The 27,753-nt window shown below is 45.4% G+C and overlaps 1 protein-coding gene across 1 annotated transcript; it reads right to left on the bottom strand.

Moving 5' to 3' along the window:
* Positions 1-3,667: 3,667 nt before the first annotated feature.
* LOC142090825 (OX-2 membrane glycoprotein-like) lies at positions 3,668-27,632 on the bottom strand. The gene is made up of 6 exons (XM_075169199.1): positions 27,281-27,632; positions 18,983-19,064; positions 17,866-18,192; positions 16,929-17,195; positions 14,947-15,063; positions 3,668-6,141 (listed from the first exon to the last, which is right to left on the bottom strand). The coding sequence occupies exons 2-5, from the start codon at positions 19,062-19,064 to the stop codon at positions 14,951-14,953; spliced, it is 789 nt and encodes a 262-aa protein (XP_075025300.1). The 5' UTR covers positions 27,281-27,632; the 3' UTR covers positions 3,668-6,141; positions 14,947-14,950.
* Positions 27,633-27,753: the final 121 nt, after the last annotated feature.

Raw genomic sequence — 27,753 nt, 5'->3', positions numbered from 1 at the left:
GGCTGGCAGGGAAACACGCCAGGTTTCTCTCACCCCGAGACTTCCCTTCTCTCATTCCCATCACTATGCGCCCTGTGCTGTCCAAGAAAATATTCTCCAGTCTTTCCATCAAAGCCTTGTTGTTTTCGTAGTGCTCGCTCCCAGGCTGGTTGGTCCAGCAAGAAAACAAGCCTTACCAAGTGGATTTCATAGTTACCTTTTGATTTCTTATCCCAGACTGCGCCGTGAAAAAGGAGGCAGAACAATGCCAATATTTATTGCCCCTACAAAACGATCGGTTAGCTGAAATCCCCAGCTGCTTAATATAAATCAAACTTAACACTAGTGCACCAGTGGTGAGAGTACGCTTCCCTTTTTCTCCATGGTGAAACACCGATCACGTTACTCAGTCGGGCCCACAGTTGCACATTCTCTTTTTCCGTGCATCTTGATGGGACAATCATGCAGGGACAATCATGCAGCCCAGCAAGGGAGGAGAAGACATGTCAGTGGGTTCCACACGAGCTCCAGGCGGTGCGTGCCCAGGATCTGGGCTCTGCAGAGCTCCTGCAGACCGAGTGTCACCTCCATTTTTCCCTGGCCTGTCTACTGGTGTCCAGGTTATTTGCCTTTCCTAGAGGGGCTGCTTTCTGGTTTGGAAACAAGGACGAGCTTTCACCGGAGCTACTTTCACTGTGTGGTTACTATGACCCAGGTAGGTAATAACACATGATGGAGTGACCGCTATGAACTTTCAGGTATCAGAGAGGGAAAGGGAGCAGTCAGATGGAAAGTGTGTCCAGATAAGCAAGAAAATTGCACTCTTCCTGCAAAATCCTTTGCAAAGAACAAAAGAGGGACCAGGAAGGGACTTGTCCCGGATTGAGAGGATCAAGGGGTCAGGGAAGCCTGAACAGGGAAGGACGTAATTAAGAAGAAAGGACATGAAATCAGAAACACTTTAAGAGTGGGTGAAATCAAATATAAATCACTGTCTCACAGTATTTCCTTACCAAAATACATTAACTACTACTTTGTTAACCTACCGCTGCTGGCAATCTGTCTGACGCATGCTTCATCTGCCAAGGAGCGACCTGCTTAAACCCCACTTCAAGTAATCAGCGGGAAACACCCTGCTTCCTTTTGTCAGCCTACTACACTCAGCTACATTGTTTTCCAGGAGTGATTTACTAGGCTATAACTAGTAAGGAAAGCCATCTCCTTAAGAAAACCCAGATTAGCAAGGCTAGGGCTGCAATCCTGTTCTTTACTGCCCAGTTCTGTCTGTCCAGGCGGCCACACTTCCCTCTCGCAGGCAGAGTGACTCAAAGCACCGAGCTCCTGTCGTTCCCATCTCCTTTGAGCCATCCCTACATATCCCATGGCAGAAGGACCCTCGTCCCCCAGGGGAGATACCAAACCTTTCAGCATGCAGAAGCTAGATTGTCTCTTTTGCTTCAGCACGAGGGCTTCAGCAGTGGGGGCTGACTAAAAAACTTTTCCTACTAAAAAAAGTTTTCCTACTAAGACAGGGCAGACGGCCTGTCTCAGACTCCGTCCAGGCAGATTTTTTTTGAAGATAACGCAAAGTTGCTGAATGTCAGAAGGCACGCTTGCCACCCCAGCACCAGCGCTGGTGAGCTTTTGGACCCGCTGGAAACATCATGAAGCGAGTTTCTTCTGGCACACAAAATGATCAGTGCACCATTAAGCGGCTGACTGTACAGAAACAGAGCTGCAGAAGGCTGTGGAGGTTTCCAGCCGGATGTCATGAGATTAGGGCCACGGAAATAGAAACACCCTATTCAGAATGAAAAATGGCACGAGGTCCTGGAGAGGAGGCAGCAGGTGATACCTATATACAGAAAGTGAATATTGCTCACTGTACGTGGTCTCAGAAAAACACATTTAAGCCTTTCTGGTCACCAACATGCAAATTCTTGTCCAATGCTGATTCTGCCGCTAACTTCAGCCCATCTTAAGGAAAAAAAAAATCGAGACAAAACCCCCCCATACATCCTCTTAGCTTCTAAAATTATCCTGCACTTCCTTCCTTGACATCTTGTTATGCAGCAGACTTTGAGAACAGCTGCCAAAGCAAACCGTATTTTCGTTAGCAGGGCAGCAGCCGGGCGACACAGGAGTGAAGCAGGCAGGCACATGGGATGGACACGACAGGGAAAGAGTCACGCAGAAGAATCCAGAAAGTCTACCTCTCTTGGAAGACTTGGAAACAGGAAATATGTTGCACAGAGGCAAAATTCATGGATCGGTGAAGGATGAGGACAGGAGACAGGAAAAAACCCAAGCATGCATTCGCCACTTCTTCAGAGGCAGCTCTAGCAGCTGCCCCGACCTCGGGCTGGGTGGTCAGTGTGGCAAGGCAATGAGAAAACACTCGAGGCAAAAAGAAAAAGTCTTCCTCATACTGCCATCAGAAGTGATATTTTTTCTTTTTTGGCAAAATCCTTCTTTCCTAGAAACCCAGACCTGCCTGTTGGGGTTTTGAAGACCCTCTCTTTCCATCACCACGGCCACGTATGGAAATTATCTCTAGCAGACACTTCACCTTCCTGCCCCATATGTTAGCACAATTCAAGACTAAGAATAACAGCATCCTTGAGCATGCCAGCGACAAAAGCACACAAAGAGAGGACACAGCTGTACGAATTAAACAATTCCTGTGACTCGAAAAGAAAAGCAAACATCTGGACAGGTTCTGAGGAGCAGGCTGTCAGCCAAAAAAGCAACCTTTTACAGGTTTTACAGCAGCCTTGAGGTTTCCCTGAGGAAACCTGCTATTCTGCATTTTTTTACATTTTGTGAAGGTCATTCAACGTTGCTACCGTCCTGAGCCACCCCAGCCCTCACTGTTTCTTTCCTGCCCTGCTCTGCCAGCACAACTCACCTTGCGACGGGTGGGCCAAGCAACACCTGACCCAGCTCTGCCAGGAGCTCCTGGGCCATGGCAAGCATTGCTCTTCTACCAAGCATTGTGGAAAACCACAACTTGCCCCGCACCGTGCTGAGGGCAGCAGTGCTGCTGGCTCACTACCTTCCCTTTGTGCATGGAGAGGCGACCTGGTTGATCTCAGAGCGCCAAACTCCCAGGAGAAGAAACCACTAACTCCCATCACTCAGGGTGAGGTACGTCAGCAACGAGACTTGCACTTCTGGCCAGCATCTAGTAGGAAGTTCTTCAGAAACCATCAGTAGCAACCATTTGTTTCCCTGAAAAATGAAGAGTGGGAGTTTATGCTGCAATCTCAAAACCTCTGGAAATCACTGCCTGTTCTATTCTACCAAGTGGTATAGCTCAGACAAGCAATAAACTGCTGCCTTTCACTGGTATTGCAGGACCTAGGGCATAATCCCACGACACTCAGTTCCTTTAGGGAGATGGCAGTGTTGCCATGTCCTTTTAGCTAGATCCAAGTTTCTCACTATCACATCTTTTAAGAAGAAAAGTGCAAGCTGATGTCATAACAAAAATTATTGTGGTTTCACAATTCACCTCAAAAGGTCATATGTCTTAAAGAATACATCAGGTCACTACTGCCTTTCCCAAAGGAATTATTCATGCACTTAGAGCTCATGTGTGATGCTTCTCTCATCGATTTATAAAAGCTCACAAAAGTGTGCTACAAATGAAAGGAATCATACAGCCTTATGTTCAAAGTTGCTTTATTTGGCTTCTTTTCAGCAAAGGCAAATACAGAAAACAGGACAGTCAATACATCAGTAGAGCATGTAACTTCAGACAAAGAATCATTAAGCAACGAACATAACACACACACAATACCTCTAAAAATATAAAATATTTGATTGACTGAAGTTATTTTCAAATCTGAAGCAAACCACAGCTGCTGTGGTCAAAAATACTTCTGTAAATTTATCTCAAAGTTGTTTTGCTCAAAATTTTTTTTGGAAAAAAAACAACAAAAAAGCACCCCCAAACCAAAACACCTTAAAAAGCCCCTGAAGTCCCACTTTCTGCACAGAAAGGAAGCAAAGTGTAAATCGAAACTACAAAAAAAGCACAACTTGCAATGAAGCGTTTCTGGTATCCCAAACAAGCAGAAAAAAAAAATGGACCAGTTGGTGTTTGGGCTGGATCAGATTTTTTTTTTTAAATTAGAAAAAATGAAATATATAAATAAATAATTCATATTGCACCTACAATAGTAACAGCAAACATGACCCCTGACATCCTCAGTAATATACGTAGACATATACAGACACACACACAACTTTTTGCCAGACTCTAGAGAGGCCGTTGCTCTGGAACCAACAAAATATTGGTTCTGAACATTTAATCGTAAGTCTTGCATCTGCTAAATCTTCTCTGTTGATTTTTTAGATTGACAGTTTGTACTCTTGGTAAACATATGACATAAAAAGCACAATCCAAAATGCTACGTGCTTAGTAAGATGGAATATTTCAGATGCACAAACAAATGCTAATTGAACCCAAAAGACAAGAGGATACCGGTAGTGATCCCAACACGATGACAAATATTCAGACAGAAGGAAGACTGAGAAACACCTTAGACTAGCACTCATCAGCAGAACAAAAATCATCGGAGGACTCCCTGCAGTCCTCCCCTCTGTCTATTCTGTCAGTAAAACGCGCCACGAAGTCAGTACGCCCAGAGATAGGCTTGTTTTTAGCAACTTTCGCCCCGTGAAGCGGGCACGGAGCCCTGGCAAGGCGCCGGGAGGCAGAGGGCACGCCAAGGCTCCGACTCCTCACAAACCCGATGAGCTGCAAGGCAATGCCCAGGAGGGCTCTGCTCTCACAAGCTCTCACAAGCAGGGGGGACAGGCAGCTGGAGCATTAAGCCTGGAAATGGCCAGATCAGCAGGCACGGGCAGGCAGCGAGGAGCAGCCGGGGGTGGTTGGGAGGAGAAGGGCTCCAATCCTTCCTGGGACAGGAGCAGAGTTAGGTCCCAGCTCGTACGAGTAGTGCAGTGTCTTTCTCTGCTACCAAAAACACGACAAAGCAGTAAATTCTGCCTCTGTAAAATTCCCCACTGATAACATTACATTCACAGCAGTGACACAGGATAGTTAGCTCAGGGTGTAACATCCCACACAAGGTCCGAGTGTGGAATAATGGCTTTTGGCCAGCAGAGCGATTTGTCTGTGTTTAAAAAGACACAACAAAAAAGAATGAAGACAGAGGACACTATTTTGAACAGTGCAGAAGATGATCATGAGAACTATTGACAAACCTGGTCTGTGCATTTTGACAGCTAAGAAAGGGCTAGGCTGGGGTATTAACAGAGTTGTTTCAGAAAAAACAGAGAGAGAATGACAGCAAAACAGAAAGGAAAGGAAAGATTGGGATGCCAATACTTCCACTAATGGGGCTTTGCTTCCATCTCCTACTCACTTAGATATTAAAAAAAAAACACCCCAGGATTAGAAAGAAAAGCCAAATAAAATAAATTACTTATAACTCTTCTTTCCCAACCGTGGCTGCTACTGCTTCTAATCTGTTACCTGCCTGGAGCCCTATTGCTCTTCCTCAATAATTTTGGCAGATCTGGTGTGGTTTGTGTGCTGTGGTTTTGAGTCCAGCAGGTCTCTCCAGAGAGAGTTAAGCAATACAGTCATTGGCGTATTCACACATTCACTGAGGAAATGGAGTCGGATCAACTGGATAAGAGAAGGAAAACCAGATGCCAGGAAGAGGGCAATGAACGGAGAGTTGCTGCAAGTGAAATTGCAGACAGATGCTGGTAAAAATTAAGGCCCTCTTTACTGCGAGAGAAATTAGGCACTGGAAAAGGATCCCCAGAGAGCTTGCAGAGCCTCCGTCCGTGGACATTTTCAAAACTCAACTGGAAGAAGGCAAATATACTTTGCACACTAGCAGTACCAAGAGTGGCATGAACAAAGTAGATTTTGCCTGGCAGCAAAGGGTGGACTAAGTGGTCCCTCTGGTCCTACTTTTTATGATTAAGCGTCTAGACTGGATAAGAAACATTGCGCTAGTCTTTTCAGTGATCAACCCAGCGTCTAGATAGGGTAGTGTATGTGACGTATTTCCCTTTTATTGCTGTTTCTTTCCAGCCAGTCAAGTCACTGCTTGTAATGTTGACTGCAGGCTGCTGGGCTGTAATGATCTGGTAGGTGAATGGAAATCCTCTAGGATCCTAGAAAACAAAGAAAAAACATTAAAAAAAGATGAATCATGGCCATTGTGTTGCTGCCTCAGGTCTTGGTGAGCAGTGTGGCTGCTGTTGGGACGGCAGGGGAGAAATGCACAGTGGGGAAAGTGGGGAGGATCCGTCACAAAACTGCCCTTCTGTGAACAACCATAGGACCTCCCCTGCTGTACAACGAGTTGCACATCTTCCTAAAACACAACGAAACAGGCTTCGGCCTGTGTCCCCCTTGCTTCCTTTGTTCACTACAGATGATACCTTGCCTTAAATTTAAGAAGCTACTTTATCTTTAACAGCACAGACACACACCTGCCACACAAAGTGTCGTTACGTAGAAGGGTCTGTGCCTAAACCCAGAATACCTGAGCCCAGCACCGCTTGCCCTGAGCACCGCAGGAGATGCCTGCGGAGTCACTGGTGGCACCGCTCGCTCCATCCAGCTTGCCCCACACTGACAACATCCCCCCCGACTTTGCAAAAGGGATACTCTGAGGGATATTCAGCCCCCTCATTATTTTGTTACTCTCCAAGGAGGAATAGTCTTAAAACTGGTGGGGAAAAAGTAATTTTTTTTTTTGTCCCCTTTTCTCTTTAAGCAACAGAAATTCCTTTGGGAGCATATTTATGAGAAAGCCTGAAAACAACAGTTATGAAAACATCATGCTATGCACTATGCTTGGGGGGGGATAAACTACCCAGCTCACCAATGCCCCATTCAAAGCCATTTACTACCAGCAGGAGGGCAGGCACTGGCTTACAAACCGTTTCGCCTCGGGAGGAAGCCAAGTGGTCCTGCTCGGCAGTAGCTGCCAAAAGACATTACCAGTGTAGACGGAAGTACACTATTGGAAAAGGTGTTTTAAAACCCAGGTAGCTTATATTACACAAGATACCAATTGACATGTGAATTTCAGTTTATGATCACTGAAGGAAAATCTGCAGTTATTACAGTACAACCACAACAACGAACATTTATTTTTAAGTAAACTAGTAAAAACAGAGAAGGAGAAAACAGAATAACGTTGGAAGATTTAAATCAAAGCTTCTCGCCTGGTGATTTCAATCACCAAGATTCAAAAATCAGTCCAGCTTACAGTACTCTATGAAAGGCAACTGCTAGACTTTTTTGTCTCCCCCTCCCGAAAGATTGTCTTCCTGCCCGAAAAATCATTCTAACTCACTCTACAGCTCTGATTACAGTGCCTAGAGACAATGGGCCGAAGGGAGGTGATTAAAAAAAAGACTCCTAGCCTTTGCCCTGCCAGCATTTGGAGCACTCCCTGGGGACGCGCGGTGGCGTGCCTTCAGCCAGCCCGCCGGTTATTCCGCCCTTTGCTTTCCTATCGCTTCAGACAGCGGCCAGCCCTCCGCAGGAACCTGGAGCAGATCTACACACGCACCAGGATGAAGTTTGCGCATCCTACCGTAACGCGCAGGGTGGAAATTTGGAAAGATCAGCTTGCAAGCTGTTCCCGCCTTGAGGTAAAGGCTGGAGCAGCGGGCACGTGGCGGCACCGCTCGTGCTGCACGGCACCCTCAGCCAGCCCTGAAGCTGGCCGCAGCCGTCTGGCCACCGCCACACAGCCCGTCCTTGTCTGAAGACAAGATTACGTTAATTTAAAAAAAAAAACAAAACAACAAACTTACTACCTACCTACTACTAAACCAAACATTGTTTTTAATTCTGGAAACCACACACGCTGCAGAACTCAGGATATGACAGTGAGATAAGGAATATACAAAACCCTAAATGGATTTATAAACTAGAAAAGCAAACCAACTTTTCTGGTTGGTAATACACAATAAGGTTATTTGTTGAATATATAAATAGTCTGATATTTCAGAATGTCATTCTGATGTTTGAGACCCAATTTATGACACTACCTTTATGTGGCTTTGAAAAAAATAATAAAATCATGGCATTCTTACTTTTCGTGTAGAAGAGTAAGAAAAAGGTTTCCACCTCTTTATCTAACAACTGCATACAGCCAAAGTATTTTGCAAAGGAAAAAATCTTTCGGAATTGAGCACATAAATAATTCTTACCAAGGAAGTAAACAAGAAATTGAAACAGCAAGGCAACTATTCATGTATCACAGGAGTGCTATTTTCCTCCCTTTCAGCTGCCAGACATTTTATTTTCTGGTTATATACAAAACCCTATTGTCGGAATGAAAAGGAGAATGAAGGAAAATTACTTCATCATGAAACACGAGCACAGATAAGACGCATGGGATAGAAATTGTGTTAATCACACACAGTAAAGGTCTCCCTGTTTGCAAAGAAAGGGCGTTGTTTTCAGTAGCCTATACTTTCACACCTCTCCTTTAGATGGGCAGGACAAGCTCTGAGATGTTTCCTACGCTGCTACCTTCATCCTGGATTTATTTCATTCTTGCAGACAAAAACCCCAGCCGTGCCCCAGTAGACCTGCATTCACCCACGCACCTTCCCCTCCTTCCTCCTCTGCCACTCCTTCTCCCAGCTCTTCTCCGAAATGGAGAACAGGAAGAGAAGCATGCGTTCCCCAGCAAAACACGCTGGGGGAAATCACGATAGGAAAACGAACAAAGCACCAGCCGTCTCTGTCCTTCGCAATAAAAACAGGTAGCACGACATAGTGGAAGGCTTGGAAAGGGCACTCATGCTTTATATATATATATATGATGCAGACTGGAGGGTACTGCCAGGCACGTTTCTGTGAACAGAAAATTAAGTGACTTACCAGGGAACAGGAGTTGTCTGGAAGCAGTGTGTGATTAAATCCAGAAAACATCTTCACTTGGATTGCAAAATATTTATGTCTGCGGGAAACCTGATGGGCAGCCTGACAGCAGAATTACCCCTCCACTGACATTTTTGTATGTTTGTGTTTTCTATTTTTTTCTTTTTCTTTTTTTATTTCCCCCCCCCCCCCCTCATTAACTCAGTTTAGGTCTGTTTGGCTACAATGGTTTTTTATGCTGTGGTTTTTTGGGTTTTGGGTTTCGTTTTTTTTGGTGTAGTGTTAAGAAGGGTAAAGGAACGAGGCTGTTGTAAGCAAAAAAATTTTCACGTATACCACTGCATATTTTTGCTATTTTGGGGAATTCAAAATAGGACAAACATAATCTCCTCCTCACGATAAAGCCACACTTGAGAGTAAACTAAGGCAATTCTAAAATGAGCCTCACCAGCTGGGACACAACGGCCAGAGACCCGTTCCTCTGCGAGCAGAGTGCATTTTATCCACCTCCTCATGAAAGAGGGAGTTATGTCCCGAGTTTATCATCTGAAAGGCTGTTATTTAGCTGTCACTTCAGGAAAAATTACTCCGAAAAGTCTCCTAAAACCAAGCTGCTACTATGTTGTTCTCAACTACCTAGTCTCTCACTATTAAGAAAAACAGCTGTATGTCAAATCCACTGAAGAAACAGGCCAAGTCATACAGATAAAATAAGAATTGCCATAAATTTTAAACCAAAGTTTAGAAACACAGCCTTCCCCAAACTGAATAAACACTAGAAGATACTGCTATAACAGCTGTTCCAGAAATAATTCCTATCTTTACTATAAACAAAGCAATGGAAAGTGTGTGCAAGTACTTGTTCTTGTGAAGTTTCCCAAATAACTGGAATTTCCTGCACAAGACTGCCATATTCCCCAACCTTTCAGGACATCTTTGGCCACCAAAATTTAGGCTTCTGATACTTATGTATTATAGCCGATCAGCCAAGTTGCTCCTTGCAGCTTAACAGACTGGAATCTATATTATTTGTAGCAACTTCCAAACTTCAAAAAACAATCATCAGGACATCTTAAACTCCTTTTCAGGTTATTAAGTGATCTCTAGCTGGTAACAAAGAGGTATTTTCAATCTGTTTTATAGCACTTGTGCAACATTCGAGATATACTGAAGTTCAGCATCTCTTTGAAACAGAGGCTGTATTCAGACACAAACATCTTGAAACAAAGACTTTAATGCTGCTTAATCTAAGTTCCGTAAAATTTCCACTTGAAGGAAAACTTGAATGTTTCAATTTCCAAACAGGAAAAACTCATTGCTATGTTGCCACTTTCCCCAGAATGCATTTTTTTATCTGACCTAGTCCCTTCTTCTGCGACTCTTCAAGTTTTCTTCTTCCAGGTTCACCTAATCTGCTCAGCTTTCTTAGGTCACATCATATCTATTCAATAACAAGCTCCAAGAATTTTTTATCCTGGTGTTATAGCTTTTTAAACACAAATATACTATTTGACCATTTCTAAAACTTTCCACATGGCAAAACATGCATAAGCTACCCAAGAGAGATCAACACACCAAAAAAAAAAAAAAAAAAAGTCATGCTGGCCGTTTGTCTTGGTTTAACCCGGCAGGCAGCCAAACACCACGCAGCTGCTCGCTCACTCTCCCCCCCGCAGTGGGATGAGGGGGAGAATCGGGAGGAAAAAAACAAACAAAAAAAATTCGTGGATTGTGATAAAGACAGTTTAATAGAACAGAAAAAGAAATAATAATAATAATGGAATACACAAAGTGAGTGATGCACAATGCAATTGCTCACCACCCGCTGACAGATTACCAAGTAGCGACCGCTACTTCCTGGAACACGCCTACCATTCATATACTGAGCATGATGTCACATGGTATGGAATACCCCTTTGGCCAGCTAGGCTAGCTGTCCCGGCTATGCTCCCTCCCAGCACTTGGTAGAGTATGTAAGCTGAATGTCCTTGACTAGCAGGGTACTTAGCAACAACTAACAACATCAGTGTGTTATCAACATTCTTCTCACACTAAATCCAAAACACAGCACTGGGAAGAAATTTAACTCTATCCCAGCCAAAACCAGGACACCGTTTTATCCATTTGTGAAATAGCCCTTCCTCACAGAGCACCACAAGCCTCCGAAAAACTGTTTGCATGGAATTTTATCCCTCTGCAGACTGCTAGGTCCTGAGAACTGACTATAAAGCTTTTTTAGCTGGCCAGGCTGAAATATGAGTATCCTGAAAGCCTTGAAATAAACAACTGATGCTGTGGCAAGAATTCAGATTGAGACATGTATGCGATAGGTAAGTCTCAGGAATTTATTCAGACTAACAGCCTTTATTTTGCTTCAATCCAGACACTTGGCTTAACTGAACTGCTTTATGTTGGTATGGTCTACAGTTAAGCTCTATCAGTTGAGTCAGGTAGGAAACAGTGTAACTTTTTACTAGAAGAGTAGCACTGAGAAACGTCCAGCATGGGTGAAGTTATGTCTGGCGATGCATTGCAGCCTGCTCATCGCACTTAAATCAAGTGACAGGCATGGCTAGGTTTGCCCCTCTGTGTGGCAGAGGATGAAAATGTGAGTTTTCCAAAGCTTTTGCATCAGCTTTCACCACAAAGGCTGCGCAGTTTGTTTCCAAACAAGTGACTTTTTGCCAAATGTTGTGAAGACGCTTGGGATATTTTCAGGGAGAACCAAAATGCATGTATGCTCTGTAACTGGTACACAAGGCAAATGCCTGAGGAATGGGACATCAGCTTTGAGCCTCAGCTCTTCACCTGATTCCCAAGCATCTACCATGGAGAGGAGGGAAAAAACAAAAATAAAAGCAAAGCAAAAACCAACCATACTCTCAACAGCAGAAGAGAAGAAACTTTGTTGGAGAAGGGTCCCCAGCCACACAGATAAAAAGCTGTTGTTTTACTTTAAAAACCAGGCATCTTGACAAGACTGGAAAGGCTTTGCTTGTTATCTAGTGCAGAATGAAAAGTAGTATTGAAGCCCCAGATAATGGCCTCAGACAGACATTAGTATCCTCCAGCCAGCGCTATTAGCTCCCTATTGTGCTGTTACAAAAAGCGTGTCCAGAAATATGTACATAGGCACTGCTCCTCGTTCCAACACAATCTGAGGATAATAGAGGATAAAACCAGAAAAGAGCTTTCTTCAAGATGTTATTCTCTTTTGCATGAATCGATGGCAACCAATGCTTTAAAGAGCATAAACAGATTTCACAGATGATCAGGGAGAAAACAAGTCACTGCAAAAACAGACTAGGGTCCACAGTGTGCTGCTTAGATGGGAGGTAAGGGAGGTGTAGGGGATTTCCTCATTACAATGTGCTATATGTGGAGTGGTAATGCACTCTAAACATCGCATTAAAAATTACTGTAGCTCCGCAGGTATTCTTGGCATTCTAAGGATTTGGTCGGGAAAGAGCCAGTGGAATCATATACAAGATAAATTGTAAGTAACTTTTAGTAACAGGCACAAAAGAGCATCCGGGGGGGGGTGGGGGGAATCAGATGGTGACAGAGTGATCCAACTGCACCCCTATACTGGAGTTTTACAACAAACTAATTAATGAGGTCTTCAGGAAAATAGATGTACTTTAGGAAGATGGACTGCACGTTTCCCTAAGCTGGGCACTATATGAAGGGACAGGATCAGCTGGTCAAAATTACTCTGGATAAAGTAATGCTGCCTTTATGCAAAAAGGATCCAGGTCAGCACATTACGTATTCAAAACTCAAGACCGAAAAGCATCTGAAAAGATACAGACTAAGACTGATAAAAACTAGACTACATTAAAAGCACAGACACTGAAAGACGTAATACAAGCCCACTGCAGAAGTCACCACAGTTCTGGCACTACAGTTAATCAAAATCCATGATAAATGGGAAGGAACACAAACAATTGAAGTCCTTCAAATCCTGCTTTTGCTGATAAACTCTATACAACAAACTTACACCCACTGCTAAACACTGCTCGTCTAATTTACCCCCTCTGCCTCAGTGAACAGATATTTACATGAAGTCTCAACCCTGTGACACACCGGCATACACGTGGGGCCAGGAATCCAGACGTCCTCCCAGGCAGCGGGGCATGAGATCCCACTTCTCTTGCTGACGCAGGGGGGCTTCAAGCTCTGAGCCATTAGCTAAGGAAGAAGGGGCTTTCAGTTTAAATGTTATGCTTTTGTGTCTTACGCTTTCCTTACAAGGGGGGGGACCTCTATTCAAAGTGTCCAAAATAACGTGTAGGCTCTGCTGTTGTGCATCACAGCAGTGTCTCCGCAGCAAGAAATTGTGTCTTGCATGCGCACAACATGGCACTAGGATGCGTGAAATGGCTTGAGGGTTCCAAGCCTGATACCTGGTGGTGTAGGGTGTAGGAAACCTGCCGTGAAGCTAACGTATTGCCTGCTGGGGATGGTGTTGTTATAAGCTGTCGCTGGAACCACATGTGGGCATTGCCTGGGGAACCACTAATATCCAAGGGCCAGAATCATGCCAGGAGGTATGTTAACATCCTCAGCCTAGTCTAAACATGAACAACCTAGTTTTGTCAAGCAATGTTTTGTTGACTGACCCTGCTCCTGCTTCAGTGCAGTCACAGCATCCCAGTGTGGTTCTCCTCACCTGGCATGCAACAAAGGGGCTTCAACACTCTGCAAGGCAGCACCTGCACTTTTTCAGCACTCTCCTAGCCTGGTCACTCTCTGATCTGCTCTAGCAGGGGATCCCAGACCCCTGCCAGGTCTACTCTGCCTCAAGGTCTCTTCTTCAAGGTCTGCTTAGTACAAGCTTATTTGTGTTTGGAATGGTTGTTCTAGAATAAAGATACACCTTTCTTTTGAGTGTTTCAACTTTTTCTTCTGATCCTTTGAAAAAAAAAATTAAGAACCAACTCCTTGCCCTTTAACTTTCAGGTGGGTCTGAAAACTCAACAGAAGTTTTCTCTTCTGAATTGTTTATAGAATCAATGGAAAGCTCACATACACTTTACAATTAAGAAGTTATATTTGGGGTGTAAGAAGTGTTCATTTCTCTTTCTTCTCAGTGAAGACTTTTGTGTCTCTGGCAGTAGCAGATTTACTAGGTCAACCCCTCTTAACAGTAGACGCTGTAGGTCTAAGTTCACAATAGACAGGTCTGATACTCCCGGAAACACTTCTTTACCTTATATCACATTATCATCATGAAGCAAGTATCTAAATATGCAGGAACTGAGTTAATGTGTGCTGGCGTTTCTAAACATATTGGTAGAATTTAAAGCCAGACACAGCATTTTGATCTAGTTAAGCAAGAGTGAAACTACCAATGACCATCAAACTTCTGTGACTTCTGAATCCTAAGGCCTCCCCCCCCCCTCTAATTTTTTCCTTTCATTCTGTTATTAGTAATTAAGACTAGAAAGTTGAGTTGATCCACGATCAGGTCATCACACATACAAAGACATTACACTGACTGCAATTTCTCCTTAATTCATCATTAGGAAGCAGACTTATATGCCAAGTTTCAGTGCACTTCTCCATCATATTAAACTGGTTGTCTTAAAAATACAAAGAGGGTGCTGTGACTAGAAGAAAGCCCTTCCTTTGAAGGCATGTCACTCTGCATGAGCAGGTTTCTCTCCAACACACCTCATCTGCCAAAAATTCTCTGAGGGTGCTTACGCTCGCACTTTTGTGGCCCTCCATGAAAATGAGAAAGATCAGTGAACTAATTCTGCTGAGACTTCTGCCTGAAAGCAAACCAAGAGCAGCATGTCCTGCTCTGCTCGGATCCTCCCCTCGCAATTTGTAGTCTTGTATTGTCCCTCGGCAGTAGCAGTGGGAAAACAGCTCTTAAAATGACATGCAACTAAGGCAACCTCTAATAACTATAAACACATTATTATAAAGTTTACTTGTCCAATACGACAGCCTCATACCCCCTAATGGTATCTCAACAAAGTCTAATTTTTCTCTGCAGATGACCAGACCTTATTAGGGGCTCTACGAAAACCATTGGTTTCCATGCATCAGTGACTCACCACTTCAACCCCTCCTGCATATCCTCTTCCTCCAGCACAGCGTGATCAGAATCAGAACTATGACGACAATTAAAATCCCCACAGTAATCATCAGCCAAAGCAAAGAGGATCCCTCTTCTGTGAAAACAAAACAATAAAAAATACACCAAACTAAGCTAGTTTACATAGGGAAAGGAGCCAAGAAGACGTCCGATTAATGACAACGGTTCCTCAGAGAGATTGTGAAAGTTATTGCTAAGCTACATGAAAGCAGCAATTGCTCAGAAGAGAGAATGAATGTGTGCATCTTCAAAGACAAACCTACTTGCTCACAGAAAATGCTTTGTGAAGGCAAGATGTGCTCATGTTCATCCATGGCAAAGAAAACTGTCATTCCCATACCGATACGGTAGTTGGCACACATACATAAGCAGAACGTTATACAAGTCTTGATACTTTCTGAAGAGTTTTTTTGTTCATCCAGAATTTGTGGGTTTTGTTTATAAAATAAAAGTTATTCTTTTTACTGTTAAACACTTATCACTGTCGCAAAGGCTAAATTAACTTTCAGAAAAGACGACAGGCTATGTTTTGATGCCTGCAAGTAGCTTTACCCAACATCTGAGCGTAAATGTCCCCCTCTGGTTAGACATTAGCCAATTCATGTGACCGCCATTAATCAAATGATAATACGAAGGCTCATTTCAATGCCCACTGACGTTAGCTGGAAAACTTTTTGTTAAAATTTATTTGAATTAAGCTAAAACTATCATGTCTTCTAAAAAAGCTAGGTTGAACTATTTATTTGAATTTCTCTTTCTCTAAAATACAAGATTGTTAAAACAACAAGCTATTAGCTGATTTTTCATTCTCCTTGCAAGGAATAACAGCAGCCTTAGTTTCCTGCTTTCCGAGATACACATTTCCTTTTTAAAGGCCAAAACAAAAGAATGTTGCATTTGAGACAGGACAAAAAGATTTATTATGCTTTTTCAATTAGTATAACTCAGAATTAAGAACAAATTTGCTTTTGAACTTCTAGAGAAGAGGTATTAAAAGTCAGGTCTTACTCTTTACTACTATTCCTATAACAATCACTTCCTGAGCACATAATTTGGGAATTAACCCACAATTCCAAGCTGCTCTTCCTGTCTTCCTAATTTCCAAGTGGTCTTCCTTTTAAGGCTCTGGATTTCGAGACACGTGAATTTTAAATCACCTAAGTCAATGTTCCTGTGTAAACAGAGAATAGTACTTCAGCTTCTTTTTTTTTTCCTCTTTCTGATCTATAGAACTGGGGTGAAAGTCTTTCCAGCAGAACAGAATGTTGGAAGAAGAAATAAATTGGCCCTACAAGGTATTCAGATGTTACATTGGTATATTTAAGATTTCCCCATAAAACCAATGTAAGTATCTTCAACTGATCACCTTCCCGTCTGCCTGAAAGAACTGTTCCTCCCTGACCATTATTGCAATGCATGTGCATCTTAGCAAAAATGTCAGAGAAACTAAAACATAATACACATGTTAACTGTACCAAAACATGTAGTAAGTTTAACTGAAATGTTTGGTTAATTGCTGTTCAGAGATAGATTGTTATTAATTTCAAAACTTCCACTTCAGTGTTCATTAAGTGACTCACAGAGTTTTTACTTCATCTAGATAGATATCAGGTGACAAATATTTATATCTATCTTTGGACTGCCAAAGAAACTATGAAGGCCTGCATGAAAACTGAAGTTTGACTTGCTGCAAAACACATGGAGTCTCTAAAACCCATAGCTCCCTAGCTGACTAGTTTGGCTTTTTTCCCTCTTGGAGAAGACCCCAATATGTTACTGTCTCAAAGACGGCAATGAATGCAACATAGGATTTCCTGTCTTCTTACTTGGCCCGTACGCATTTCACTCCCTCCTCTTCCTGGCAGATTCCTATCCAAACGTGCTATTGCAAAACACGGAGGCCAAGAGAATGCTACCAGGTAGCTTGTATTGTTCACCTACCTCCTTTCATTTTCACAGGCAATTCCATTTTCTCATTCTCGTTGCTTACTCTGCAGGTCAAGTCCTGTGTACTGATGCTCTGAATGTTGTAGATCTCCAGTTTACTGGTGATGGACACCATCCCATTGGTGTGCCTGACCGTCTCCTGTGTAGGAGTAGAATTGAACAAGTTGTTCCAGGTGATGGTGGGCTCTGGGAGGCCAACAGCATTACAGATGGCTATCAAATGACCTTCGGAAATGTTGTAATGGACAGATGCATTGAGACCTTCCAACACACAAATGAGACAATCCATCACCATAATGAGCACCTGGTCATAAGCAGTAATAGCACTTTATCAATCCAAGCAAGCTTCCTGGATTCACACTGAGCCCCACGACACAGGAATGCAAGAAGAGTTCATTGGGTCAGGTCCCCCCCATGATTCAATACTCTTTCCCCTATACCGATGTTACATACCCCAAAGGTTTCACTCAACCTGAAATCCCAGGTTTTAAAATAATCTATTGAAGTAAAACCATTTCTTGGTCCGTGCTGTTCTCCTACCTGCTAATTCCCTATCAATGGTAGGTTCTGCACAGCAGCTCACAGCACTGGGCTTGTACCTGGCACCAAGAAGAAGCTGCAACAGGCAATGTTAGTTTGCCCAAGTTCCAGCTGGGACTGCTCGGGGGCTTACAAACAAAGATCCCACCCCTTGCTTTTTAGCTGCTACTCACAGAATAACAAACAAGGACAGCCCAGAGCCAGAACCACCACAACAGGCTTGAATATGACCCCACAGAGTCTTGCTCACAGTAGTAACGGTCCGTTTCTACACCATGTTCCACCGAGGGATGCTCCTACCACTGCAGTTCCTGAGTCTGCTCAAGGAAATGCTGTGGGTGAGAAAACACCTCTTTTCCCACTAGAGATATATCCCTGCAGAGAACCTCACCAAGGACACTCAGGCAGGTACGTCCCGAGAAGGAGCCGAAAGGGAAAGTATTGAAGAGACACGTGTAACACCCTGAATCATCCATTCTAGTGTCCCAAAAAGTGATGCTTGTCTCATTGAGTACCAGACTTGTGAAATTCATTCGGTCTTGATAGGGCTTGTGAATCTTTAATCCTTTTATAGTACTGTACGTAGCTATATTATTGTGTGATTTTTCAGAGTCCTTTTGCCACGTCACTTGCAGAACATCCTTGGGTTCTGTCAGGGCACAGCCAAGAGTCACGTTGTTGCCCACCTTCACATTTCTGTGTTCAGCCTGCGGAACCACTGCAATGACATGAAATGTGAAATGGGCAGTTACTGACATATTCAGAAGCCTAACGCTGATTCTAAGGCCTGGATTACCCACAGATAAAACAATTCCATCAATTACATATTGTTTTTATGGTTTTCACCCACCAAAAAGTCCTTCTCCTGCATCCTCCTAGAAATCAATGAAGTTATGTTGATTTACATTGGCTGAGGCTCTGGCTTGCTTCCAAACTGTTTAAAAGAAAACGACATACCCTATTTCTCTACCCATACCCTATTTCTGTACCCATGCCTGCAGACTTCCCACTTCAGTTCTATTAAATCAGCTCATGGCTTCCCATTCTGAGCAAAGACTCAATTTTTGTTTCCTAAAAGCTAGCGGAAGATTGAATGCACAAGGGAAGTGCACACCAAGCCAGAGAACTGAGCAGCAAAATGGGCTAAAGAGAATTTCTGGACTATGTAACTTCAGAGTTTGCAGTGCATTTGAGAAGGAGGGAAAGAAAAAGAGAGGTTTGTTCCCGAAGGGAGGATCCACTATGGGAAGTTGTGAACTCAAGTGAACAACAGTGTCCAGTGTCATTGGGATGGTGCATGTCCCTCCCATCTCCAAATGCTGCTCCAGGAGGTCTTGTGTCACATCTGCCAGCTCCATGTCTATGGCTCAGCTATCTAACGTATGTCAAATGGCACCAGCAATCTGTGTTTCACCTATTTTTGCCTCTTACTCTCACTGTTGAAGCCTCAGGAATCGGAAACCAGTTCCCCAACCATTTTCAGGCAGATTTCAGGAAATTCAACTTACCATTTGCCTTCCCAAGCCCAGCACAAGCCAGACACAAAACCAGAGCTCGGAGAGTCATTTTGGAAGGGAAAATCTGCTTCATCTGAAGAAAGATAAGGAGAGATGGGTGACTCAATGACAGATCATCTTCTGGTCTTACCACATCTCTGGGGTGTAAACATTAACGGTAGCTTTGTCATGTGAGAACAACATAATTCTGGGGGCAGACGGGGAGTTTTGACAGGTCTCATTACACAACACAGGAAGTGCTCCGGTCAAGGGGGGAGAAAAATTGCACGGTGGAAGTTAGAAAGGCATTAATCCACCAGAAGCATGACATACTGGTGTCGTGGTTTAACCCCAGCCAGCAAAAATAAGCGCCACGCAGCCGCTCGATCCCCCCCCCTCGGTGGGATGGGGAAGAGAATTGGGAGGGCACAAGTAGGAAAGCTCCCGGGTTGAGATAAAAACAGTTTAATAATTGAAATAAAAAACTAAGTAGAACAGTAATAATAACAGTGAGAACAACAACAATAACAGAATACACAAAGCAGGCAATGCACAACACAACCGCTCACCGACCGCGTGTCACGAACGGGGGGCGAGCCCCCCCCCACACCTGGTTTTTATACTGAGCATGATGTCACATGGTATAGAATACCCCATTGGCCAGCTGGGTCCACCACCCCGGCTGTGCTCCCCCCTCCCGGTGCAAGCATCACCCAGCAACAGCCAAAGCATCAATGGGCCATCAACGCTCCTTTCACACCGAACCCAAAACACAGCGCACCCCCCAAGCTACTGGGAAGAAAGTTAACCCTGTCCCAGCTGGAACCAGGACAATAGCCACCCCTTATTCTATACCATCTACATCATGCCCAGGTCTCACATTTTCCCATACATTCCAATTAGTCACCGCTACTTTTCCCTGCCTTTTGATATATACACACACAGAGATATCATTCCCTTAGTCCATGAGCCATCCCTCTAAAACGTCCGTTGAGTTCATGTAGTCCATGACTTCGGGTTCCACCTGTCGTAACAGTCTTGCAGGGCAGGAGACATGGTGTGTGGTGTCGGGCTCTTGCATGCGGAGGCCAGTTCTGGGCGCTCGTCTGGTTCTATCATTGTTGCACCTTGCTCAGTTTCATTGGCGTTCATCCTAAATTAATCTGGGTGATTCTTACTGTAATACTGTTAATATGGCATATGGTAACCATAAAAGTGATGACATACAGTACTATGTAATAACTAACATCGTACAATTCAGTTCATTGGCTATTTTCACCCAAAATCAAATCCCCTTGAGGTACACACCGGACTTCCCCATCCTTTCTCATCACCCACCAAGTGCACCCAGGTCCCTGAGCAAAAGCAAACCCACGGATGGGTTTTCCCTTGCCAGAGGCAGGAGCAACCCAGACCGTCTTCCCCAGCATATTTCTCATATGCACGACAGGGACTTTATCCCCCTCTACAGCACGTAAGGGTTTGGATTGGGCAGGGCCAGCTCGAGTGACAGATCCCCTAGTGTTCACTAACCAGGTGGCCTTTGCTAAATGTGTGTCCCAATGCTTGAATGTCCCACCACCCATTGCCCTCAGTGTTGTCTTTAACAGCCCGTTGTATCGTTCAATTTTTCCGGAGGCTGGTGCATGGTAGGGGATGTGATAGACCCACTCAATGCCGTGCTCTTTGGCCCAGGTGTCTATGAGGGCGTTTCGGAAGTGAGTCCTGTTGTCTGACTCAATTCTTTCTGGGGTGCCATGTCGCCACAGGATTTGCTTTTCAAGGCCCAGGATGGTGTTCCGGGCGGTGGCATGGGGCACAGGATATGTTTCCAGCCATCCGGTGGTTGCTTCCACCATGGTGAGCACATAGCGCTTGCCCTGTCGGGTTTGTGGGAGCGTGATATAATCAATCTGCCAGGCCTCCCCATATTTATACTTCAACCATCGTCCCCCATACCAAAGAGGCCTTACTCGCTTGGCTTGCTTGATTGCAGCGCATGTTTCACATTCGTGGATAACCCGTGCAATAGTGTCCATGGTTAAGTCCACCCCTCGATCACGAGCCCATCTATATGTTGCATCTCTCCCTTGGTGGCCTGAAGTGTCATGGGCCCACCGAGCTATAAATAATTCACCTTTATGTTGCCAGTCCAGATCTACCTGAGCTACTTCGATCTTGGCAGCCTGATCCACCTGCTGGTTGTTTTGGTGCTCTTCACTGGCCCGACTCTTGGGTACGTGAGCATCTACGTGACGTACTTTTACAGTCAGGTTCTCTACCTGGGCAGCAATATCTTGCCACAACGCGGCAGCCCAGATGGGTTTACCTCTGCGCTGCCAGTTGTTCTGCTTCCACTGCTGCAACCACCCCCACAGGGCATTTGCCACCATCCATGAGTCAGTATAGAGATAAAGCACTGGCCATTTTTCTCGTTTGGCAATGCCCAAGGCCAGCTGGATGGCTTTCACCTCTGCAAACTGACTCGATTCACCTTCTCCTTCAGCAGTTTCTGCAACTTGGCGTATGGGTCTCCATACCGCAGCCTTCCATCTCCGATGTTTTCCCACAAGGCGACAGGACCCATCCGTGAACAGGGCATATTGCTTCTCGTTTTCTGGTAGTTTGTTATATGGTGGGGCCTCTTCAGCACGCGTCACCTCCTCCTCTGGGGATATTCCAAAATCTTTGCCTTCTGGCCAGTTCGTGATCACCTCCAAGATTCCTGGGCGACTGGGGTTTCCTATTCGGGCCCGTTGTGTGATCAGCGTGACCCACTTACTCCACGTAGCATCAGTTGCATGATGTGTAGAGGGGATGCTCCCTTTGAACATCCAGCCCAGCACCGGCAGTCGGGGTGCCAGGAGGAGCTGTGCTTCAGTGCCAACCACTTCCGAAGCAGCTCGAACCCCTTCATATGCTGCCAATATCTCCTTCTCAGTTGGAGTGTAGCGGGCCTCGGATCCTCTGCATCCCCAACTCCAGAACCCTAAGGGTCGACGTCGAGTCTCCCCTGGTGCTTTCTGCCAGAGGCTTCAGGTAGGGCCATTCTCCCCGGCTGCGGTGTAGAGCACATTCTTCACATCTTGTCCTGCCCGGACTGGCCCAATGGCTACTGCCTGAACTATCTCCTGTTTAATTTGCTCAAATGCTTGTCGTTGCTCAGGGCCCCATTTGAAGTCGTTCTTCTTCCTGGTCACGTGATAGAGAGGGCTTACGATCTGACTGTAATTTGGAATATGCATTCTCCAAAAGCCCACAACGCCTAAGAAAGCTTGCGTTTCCTTTTTGTTAGTTGGTGGAGACATGGCTGTTATTTTATTGATCACATCTGTTGGGATCTGACGACGTCCATCTTGCCATTTTATTCCTAAAAACTGGATCTCCTGTGCAGGTCCCTTGACCTTACTTCGTTTTATTGCAAAGCCGGCCTTCAGAAGGATTTGGACTGTTCTCTCCCCTTTCTTGAAAACTTCCTCTGCTGTGTTGCCCCACACGATGATGTCATCAATGTACTGCAGGTGTTCTGGAGCCTCACCCTGTTCCAGTGCGGTGTGGATCAGTCCATGGCAAATGGTAGGGCTGTGTTTCCACCCCTGGGGCAGTCGGTTCCAGGTGTACTGGACGCCCCTCCAAGTGAAAGCAAACTGTGGCCTGCACTCTGCCGCCAAAGGGATGGAGAAGAATGCATTAGCGATATCAATGGTGGCGTACCACTTGGCTGCCTTTGACTCCAGTTCGTATTGAAGTTCCAGCATGTCCGGCACAGCAGCACTCAGTGGTGGCGTCACTTCGTTCAGGCCACGGTAGTCTACTGTTAGCCTCCACCCTCCATTGGACTTTCGCACTGGCCATATGGGACTGTTAAAGGGTGAGCGAGTCTTACTGATCACTCCTTGGCTCTCCAGTCGACAAATCAGCTCATGGATGGGGATCAAGGAGTCTCGGTTGGTGCGGTATTGCCGCCGGTGCACTGTTGTGGTAGCAATTGGTACCTGTTGTTCTTGGACCTTCACCAACCCCACAACAGAAGGATCCTCTGAGAGACCGGGCAAGGTGGACAGCTGTTTAATTTCCTCCGTCTCCAGGGCAGCTATACCAAAAGCCCACCGGTACCCTTTTGGGTCCTTGAAATACCCTCTCCTGAGGTAGTCTATGCCAAGGATGCATGGAGCTTCTGGGCCAGTCACAATGGGGTGCTTCTGCCACTCATTCCCGGTTAGACTTACCTCCGCCTCCAACACAGTTAACTCTTGGGATCCCCCTGTCACTCCAGAAATACAAATGGGTTCTGCCCCTTTATAGCCTGATGGCATCAGGGTACACTGCACCGGTGTCTACGAGAGCCTTATATTCTTGTGGATCTGATGTGCCAGGCCATCGAATCCGCACAGTCCAGTAAACCCGGTTGTCCCTTTCCTCCACCTGGCTGGAGGCAGGGCCCCTCTAGTCCTGGTCATCATATTTGCTATCTACTTCTTGTAAGTATGAGTCAGAAGTCCCTTTGTTAAGGTCGGAAGTGGAATCAGCCCTTCTACTCTGTCTGGGGAACTCACTGGAGACTGGAGCAGCGGTTTTCCTGGAAGAACCCCCTTTTGTGGTTGTTTTCCCTTGCAACTCATGTACCCGTGCCTGTAGGACTGAGGTAGGTTTTCCATCCCACTTCCTCATGTCCTCTCCGTGGTCACGCAGGTAAAACCACAGGGTGCCCCGGGGTGTGTACCCACGATGTCTCCTCTCTTGAGCAGAGGGACGTTTGCTCCTAATGGCTGAGACGCTGGCCCGTGCAGGGGGGGAGCAGGACATATCCTCTTTGAGTTGCTGGACCTCCTGAGACAGTTTCTCCACAGCAGAGACACAGGCTCGTAGGGAGGAAGAGAGACTTTCTTCATATTGCCGGAGCTGGCCAGCCAGTTCATCCACTGTTTTTTCCTCTCCATCTCTCCAGGTCATTACTGCCAATGAGTTTGCATGTGACGCTGGTGCGCTCCGTACAAACTTCCGCCACATGGGTCGGGTGCATTTGATCTCATCTGGGTCTTTGGATAACTGCTCGTTGTTCAGGTCATCATAAATCACTTCCAGCACGGCTAATTCTCTCAGGTACTGGATACCTCTCTCCATGGTGGTCCACTTGCCTGGGTGGCTTATAACATCTTCCTTGAAGGGATACCTTTCCTTCACACCTGACAGGAGTCGCCTCCAGAGGCTGAGGACTTGTGCCCCTTGTCCAATTGCTTTGTCAATGCCCCCTTCCCTAGAAAGGGATCCCAGCTGCTTGGCTTCCCTACCCTCTAATTCCAGGCTACTGGCCCCGTTATCCCAGCATCGGAGCAGCCAGGTGACAATGTGCTCCCCTGGGCGACGGCTGAAGTCTTTTCGCATATCTCGCAGCTCACCCAGAGATAGGGATCGGGTGGTCACCATCTCATTTACGGGTTCTGCCTCCTCCTCCTCCTGTTCTCGTGATGGCCCTGGTTCATCTTCATCCCTTACTAGACGAGCTGATTTTCTTGTGCATTTTCTTTTTTGTATAGGGGCGACTGATACCGGCATGGGTTGGTTCTCTGTCGCAGGGGGCGGAATAGCTGCCGTGCCTGCCCTGGGGGGTGAGGTAGCCGCAGGGCCTGTTGCTTTGTCATCAGCTGCAGAGACGTTTCCTTCCCCTTGGGGGTTCTGAGTGGAGTTAAATAGGGCTTGGTAGGCGTGGGCCAGGCCCCAGCACATTGTAGTGATTTGCGTCTCCCTGGAATGGCCAGGGTGACAGCATACTTCTTCCAAATATTCTACTAATTTTTCAGGGTTCTTCACTTGTTCAGGGGTAAAGTTCCAGAACACTGGGGGTGCCCATCGCCCTAGGCATTTGCCCATGCTATCCCACTCGCCCTGCCATTCATAACTATCCAACCTTGGGGCAGATCTCTGGATGACATTCTTAAATTGCTTACTAACCTTGGATAAAACCGCAACAATATTCCCAAGGAGTACCAAGAGATGTATCTTAACTACCCAGGGATGTTCAAGGTACTGGCAAGTTATTTTAACAAAGGAGATGAAGGTAGTGAGGGTGCCATTCTCTATTTCCTCCATAAAAAATCTCTCGGAGGAAAAGGTATAATTGCTAATGGTCTCCATGAGGTGGTACCCGAAATGCAGAAACGGCTTCATTACGAATCCCAAATACCAAATAACCCCCCATGCCAGCGTTTTAGTAACAAATCTCCCAGGCAAAACATCATTAATCACGGCAGAGCACAACAGACTACAAAACCCAACTCCAATTTTTAACAGGTACAGTAAAAACAAGAGCATGGTGCAGAACAAACGAATATGTTACCAGATATAAATTCCTTAATATGTTCTAAATAATCTGTCGTTATCTCAACCCTTCATGCCCCACGTTGGGCGCCAAAAAGGACTGTCGTGGTTTAACCCCAGCCAGCAAAAATAAACGCCACGCAGCCGCTCGATCCCCCCCCCCCGGTGGGATGGGGAAGAGAATTGGGAGGGCACAAGTAGGAAAGCTCCCGGGTTGAGATAAAAACAGTTTAATAATTGAAATAAAACTAAGTAGAACAGTAATAATAACAGTGAGAACAACAACAATAACAGAATACACAAAGCAGGCAATGCACAACACAACCGCTCACCGACCGCCGACCGCGTGTCACGAACGGGGGGCGAGCCCCCCCACACACCTGGTTTTTATACTGAGCATGATGTCACATGGTATAGAATACCCCATTGGCCAGCTGGGTCCACCACCCCGGCTGTGCTCCCCCCTCCCGGTGCAAGCATCACCCAGCAACAGCCAAAGCATCAATGGGCCATCAACACTCCTTTCACACCGAACCCAAAACACAGCGCACCCCCCAGGCTACTGGGAAGAAAGTTAACCCTGTCCCAGCTGGAACCAGGACAACTGGTTGTCCAGGACTAGCTGCGGCACTGGGAAAGAGATCTCACAAGCTTGTGAGATCAAGGGATAAATTGAAAGCAACTTCTCTGAGGACTTCAGGACTCCCCATCTGTCCAAAATTGCATGAATTGGGGAACTTTTGGGGCATACTGCACCTGCTACATACAAATATATTTCCAAGGTGGGAAAGGGGCAAAAATAAGGTTGTGTTGCTGTTCCCTCAATCAGTTAATATTGCCACAATACAACTGAATTGTAGACCTGCCTGGAACAGAAGCTGGTGTCATATTTAAGTGGAAATATTATTTCGCATAAAATACCTCTGTTACACACATCACCTACACCTAAGGTTTTTTGCTAATGTCTGCAAAACTAGCTGATGTGTCTTGGAAGTGTCTTCTGTAAAGAACGTAAGCAAAGCCCAACTTTTTAAAGATTTTCACAACATGCAAAAAATAGAAGAGAGAATCAACTGTAAAGCATTTTCTATGTTATCATACAGCTTAAAAAAGGAGGGCTAATGAATAAATGAATGAATTAAAGGGAGGGGAAAAAAAAAATCTATTTAAGAAACAAATTCCCAGCACACAATGCATATGCACACAACTGTAGCCTGCCCTTAAATTTTAAACGTATTATGCTAAAACAACTCCTGATACAACTCCGCAACTCCTGATACAACTCTGTTTAAAAAGTTTGCTCAGCTGTTTTTAAATGGTCTTCTAACTGGTTATCTGTTCTCCTTTGTGGTGCATGTGTTATGATTTTTGTTCTATTTGAAATGTTTGAAATATTTCTCTCTGGTAAGTACACTGCGGTATTTTCTTGCTGGAATTTTGTGGACAAAGACAGCATGAACAAGCATGAACACAGACCAAGTTCTTATGTGTAAAATAAACAAGAAACCATCAGCAACAAGCTCAATGAATAATGAATTTACCAGATAATACAGCGTAGTCAGATACTTGAGGATGGCTCTAAGAAGCTCAGATAGATATTCCTAAAAACCTGCAAAAATCAAGGGCCAGCATAGCAAACCAGAGAGAAATTTTGAGTTATAGAAGTGTTTATAAACAAGTGAAAGATGTGCCACACCTGCAGGAAAGCACAGTTTTCAATAACAGCCTTCTGTCTCACTGCTTTAATACCCGTTAAAGTCCTTAACACACCATTGCTCACACCCTCTGTAGCGACAAGGTTTCATACAATGATGAACCAGGCTATTGCGTAGCTATACCAGTCACAAAAAAAAAAGTCCCTTTAGGTCACAAGCCCAATCCAGCGTATTTACAGGGGAAAATAAAGAAGAAAAAAAAAAAAAAAAGAAGAAGAAAAAGAAAAAGCCTGTAAGACTAGGACAAGCAAAGAGCAAATCCTTCACTGTGCCATACCTTCCCAAACCGCACCTCCGAGCCGCTCGAGTCACCGCCTGTATCCCTGTGCCGGATCCACTACTCCTCCTCGACCTTCTCTGAAACTTCTCCAACTTTTAAAAAACTTGTCCCTGCTCACTTCTGGCGTCACACAAGCTTCACAAAGCAACTGCTCGCGTGAACCCGGCACCTTGGGGATCCTCCTGGTTAGAAAAGACAGGGAAAGGCTCGGGCACCCGATGCAACACCTGGGAACGGCCGGCAGCTGCCCCTGCGCCCGCTCCATGCGCCCGCGCTGCCGGCAGCCGCTCCCAGAGCCCCGCGCCTGCAGCCGCCACCCGCCCCCCCGGCGGCGGCCAAACCTCGCCCGGGGATGAGCCTCCGGGCAGGGGCTCAGCGGCGGGGGCCACCGGCCTCTCCCCCAGCCCCGCTTCGGGCGGTTACTCCAGCTTCCCGCCCTCCCGGCGGGTCCCGCGGCGGTGGCAGGCTGC

This window comes from Calonectris borealis, chromosome 1 (genome assembly GCF_964195595.1).
Source record: "Calonectris borealis chromosome 1, bCalBor7.hap1.2, whole genome shotgun sequence".
In the NCBI taxonomy this organism is placed as follows: Eukaryota; Metazoa; Chordata; class Aves; order Procellariiformes; family Procellariidae; genus Calonectris; species Calonectris borealis.
This window is presented reverse-complemented; position numbering and strand designations above follow the sequence as displayed.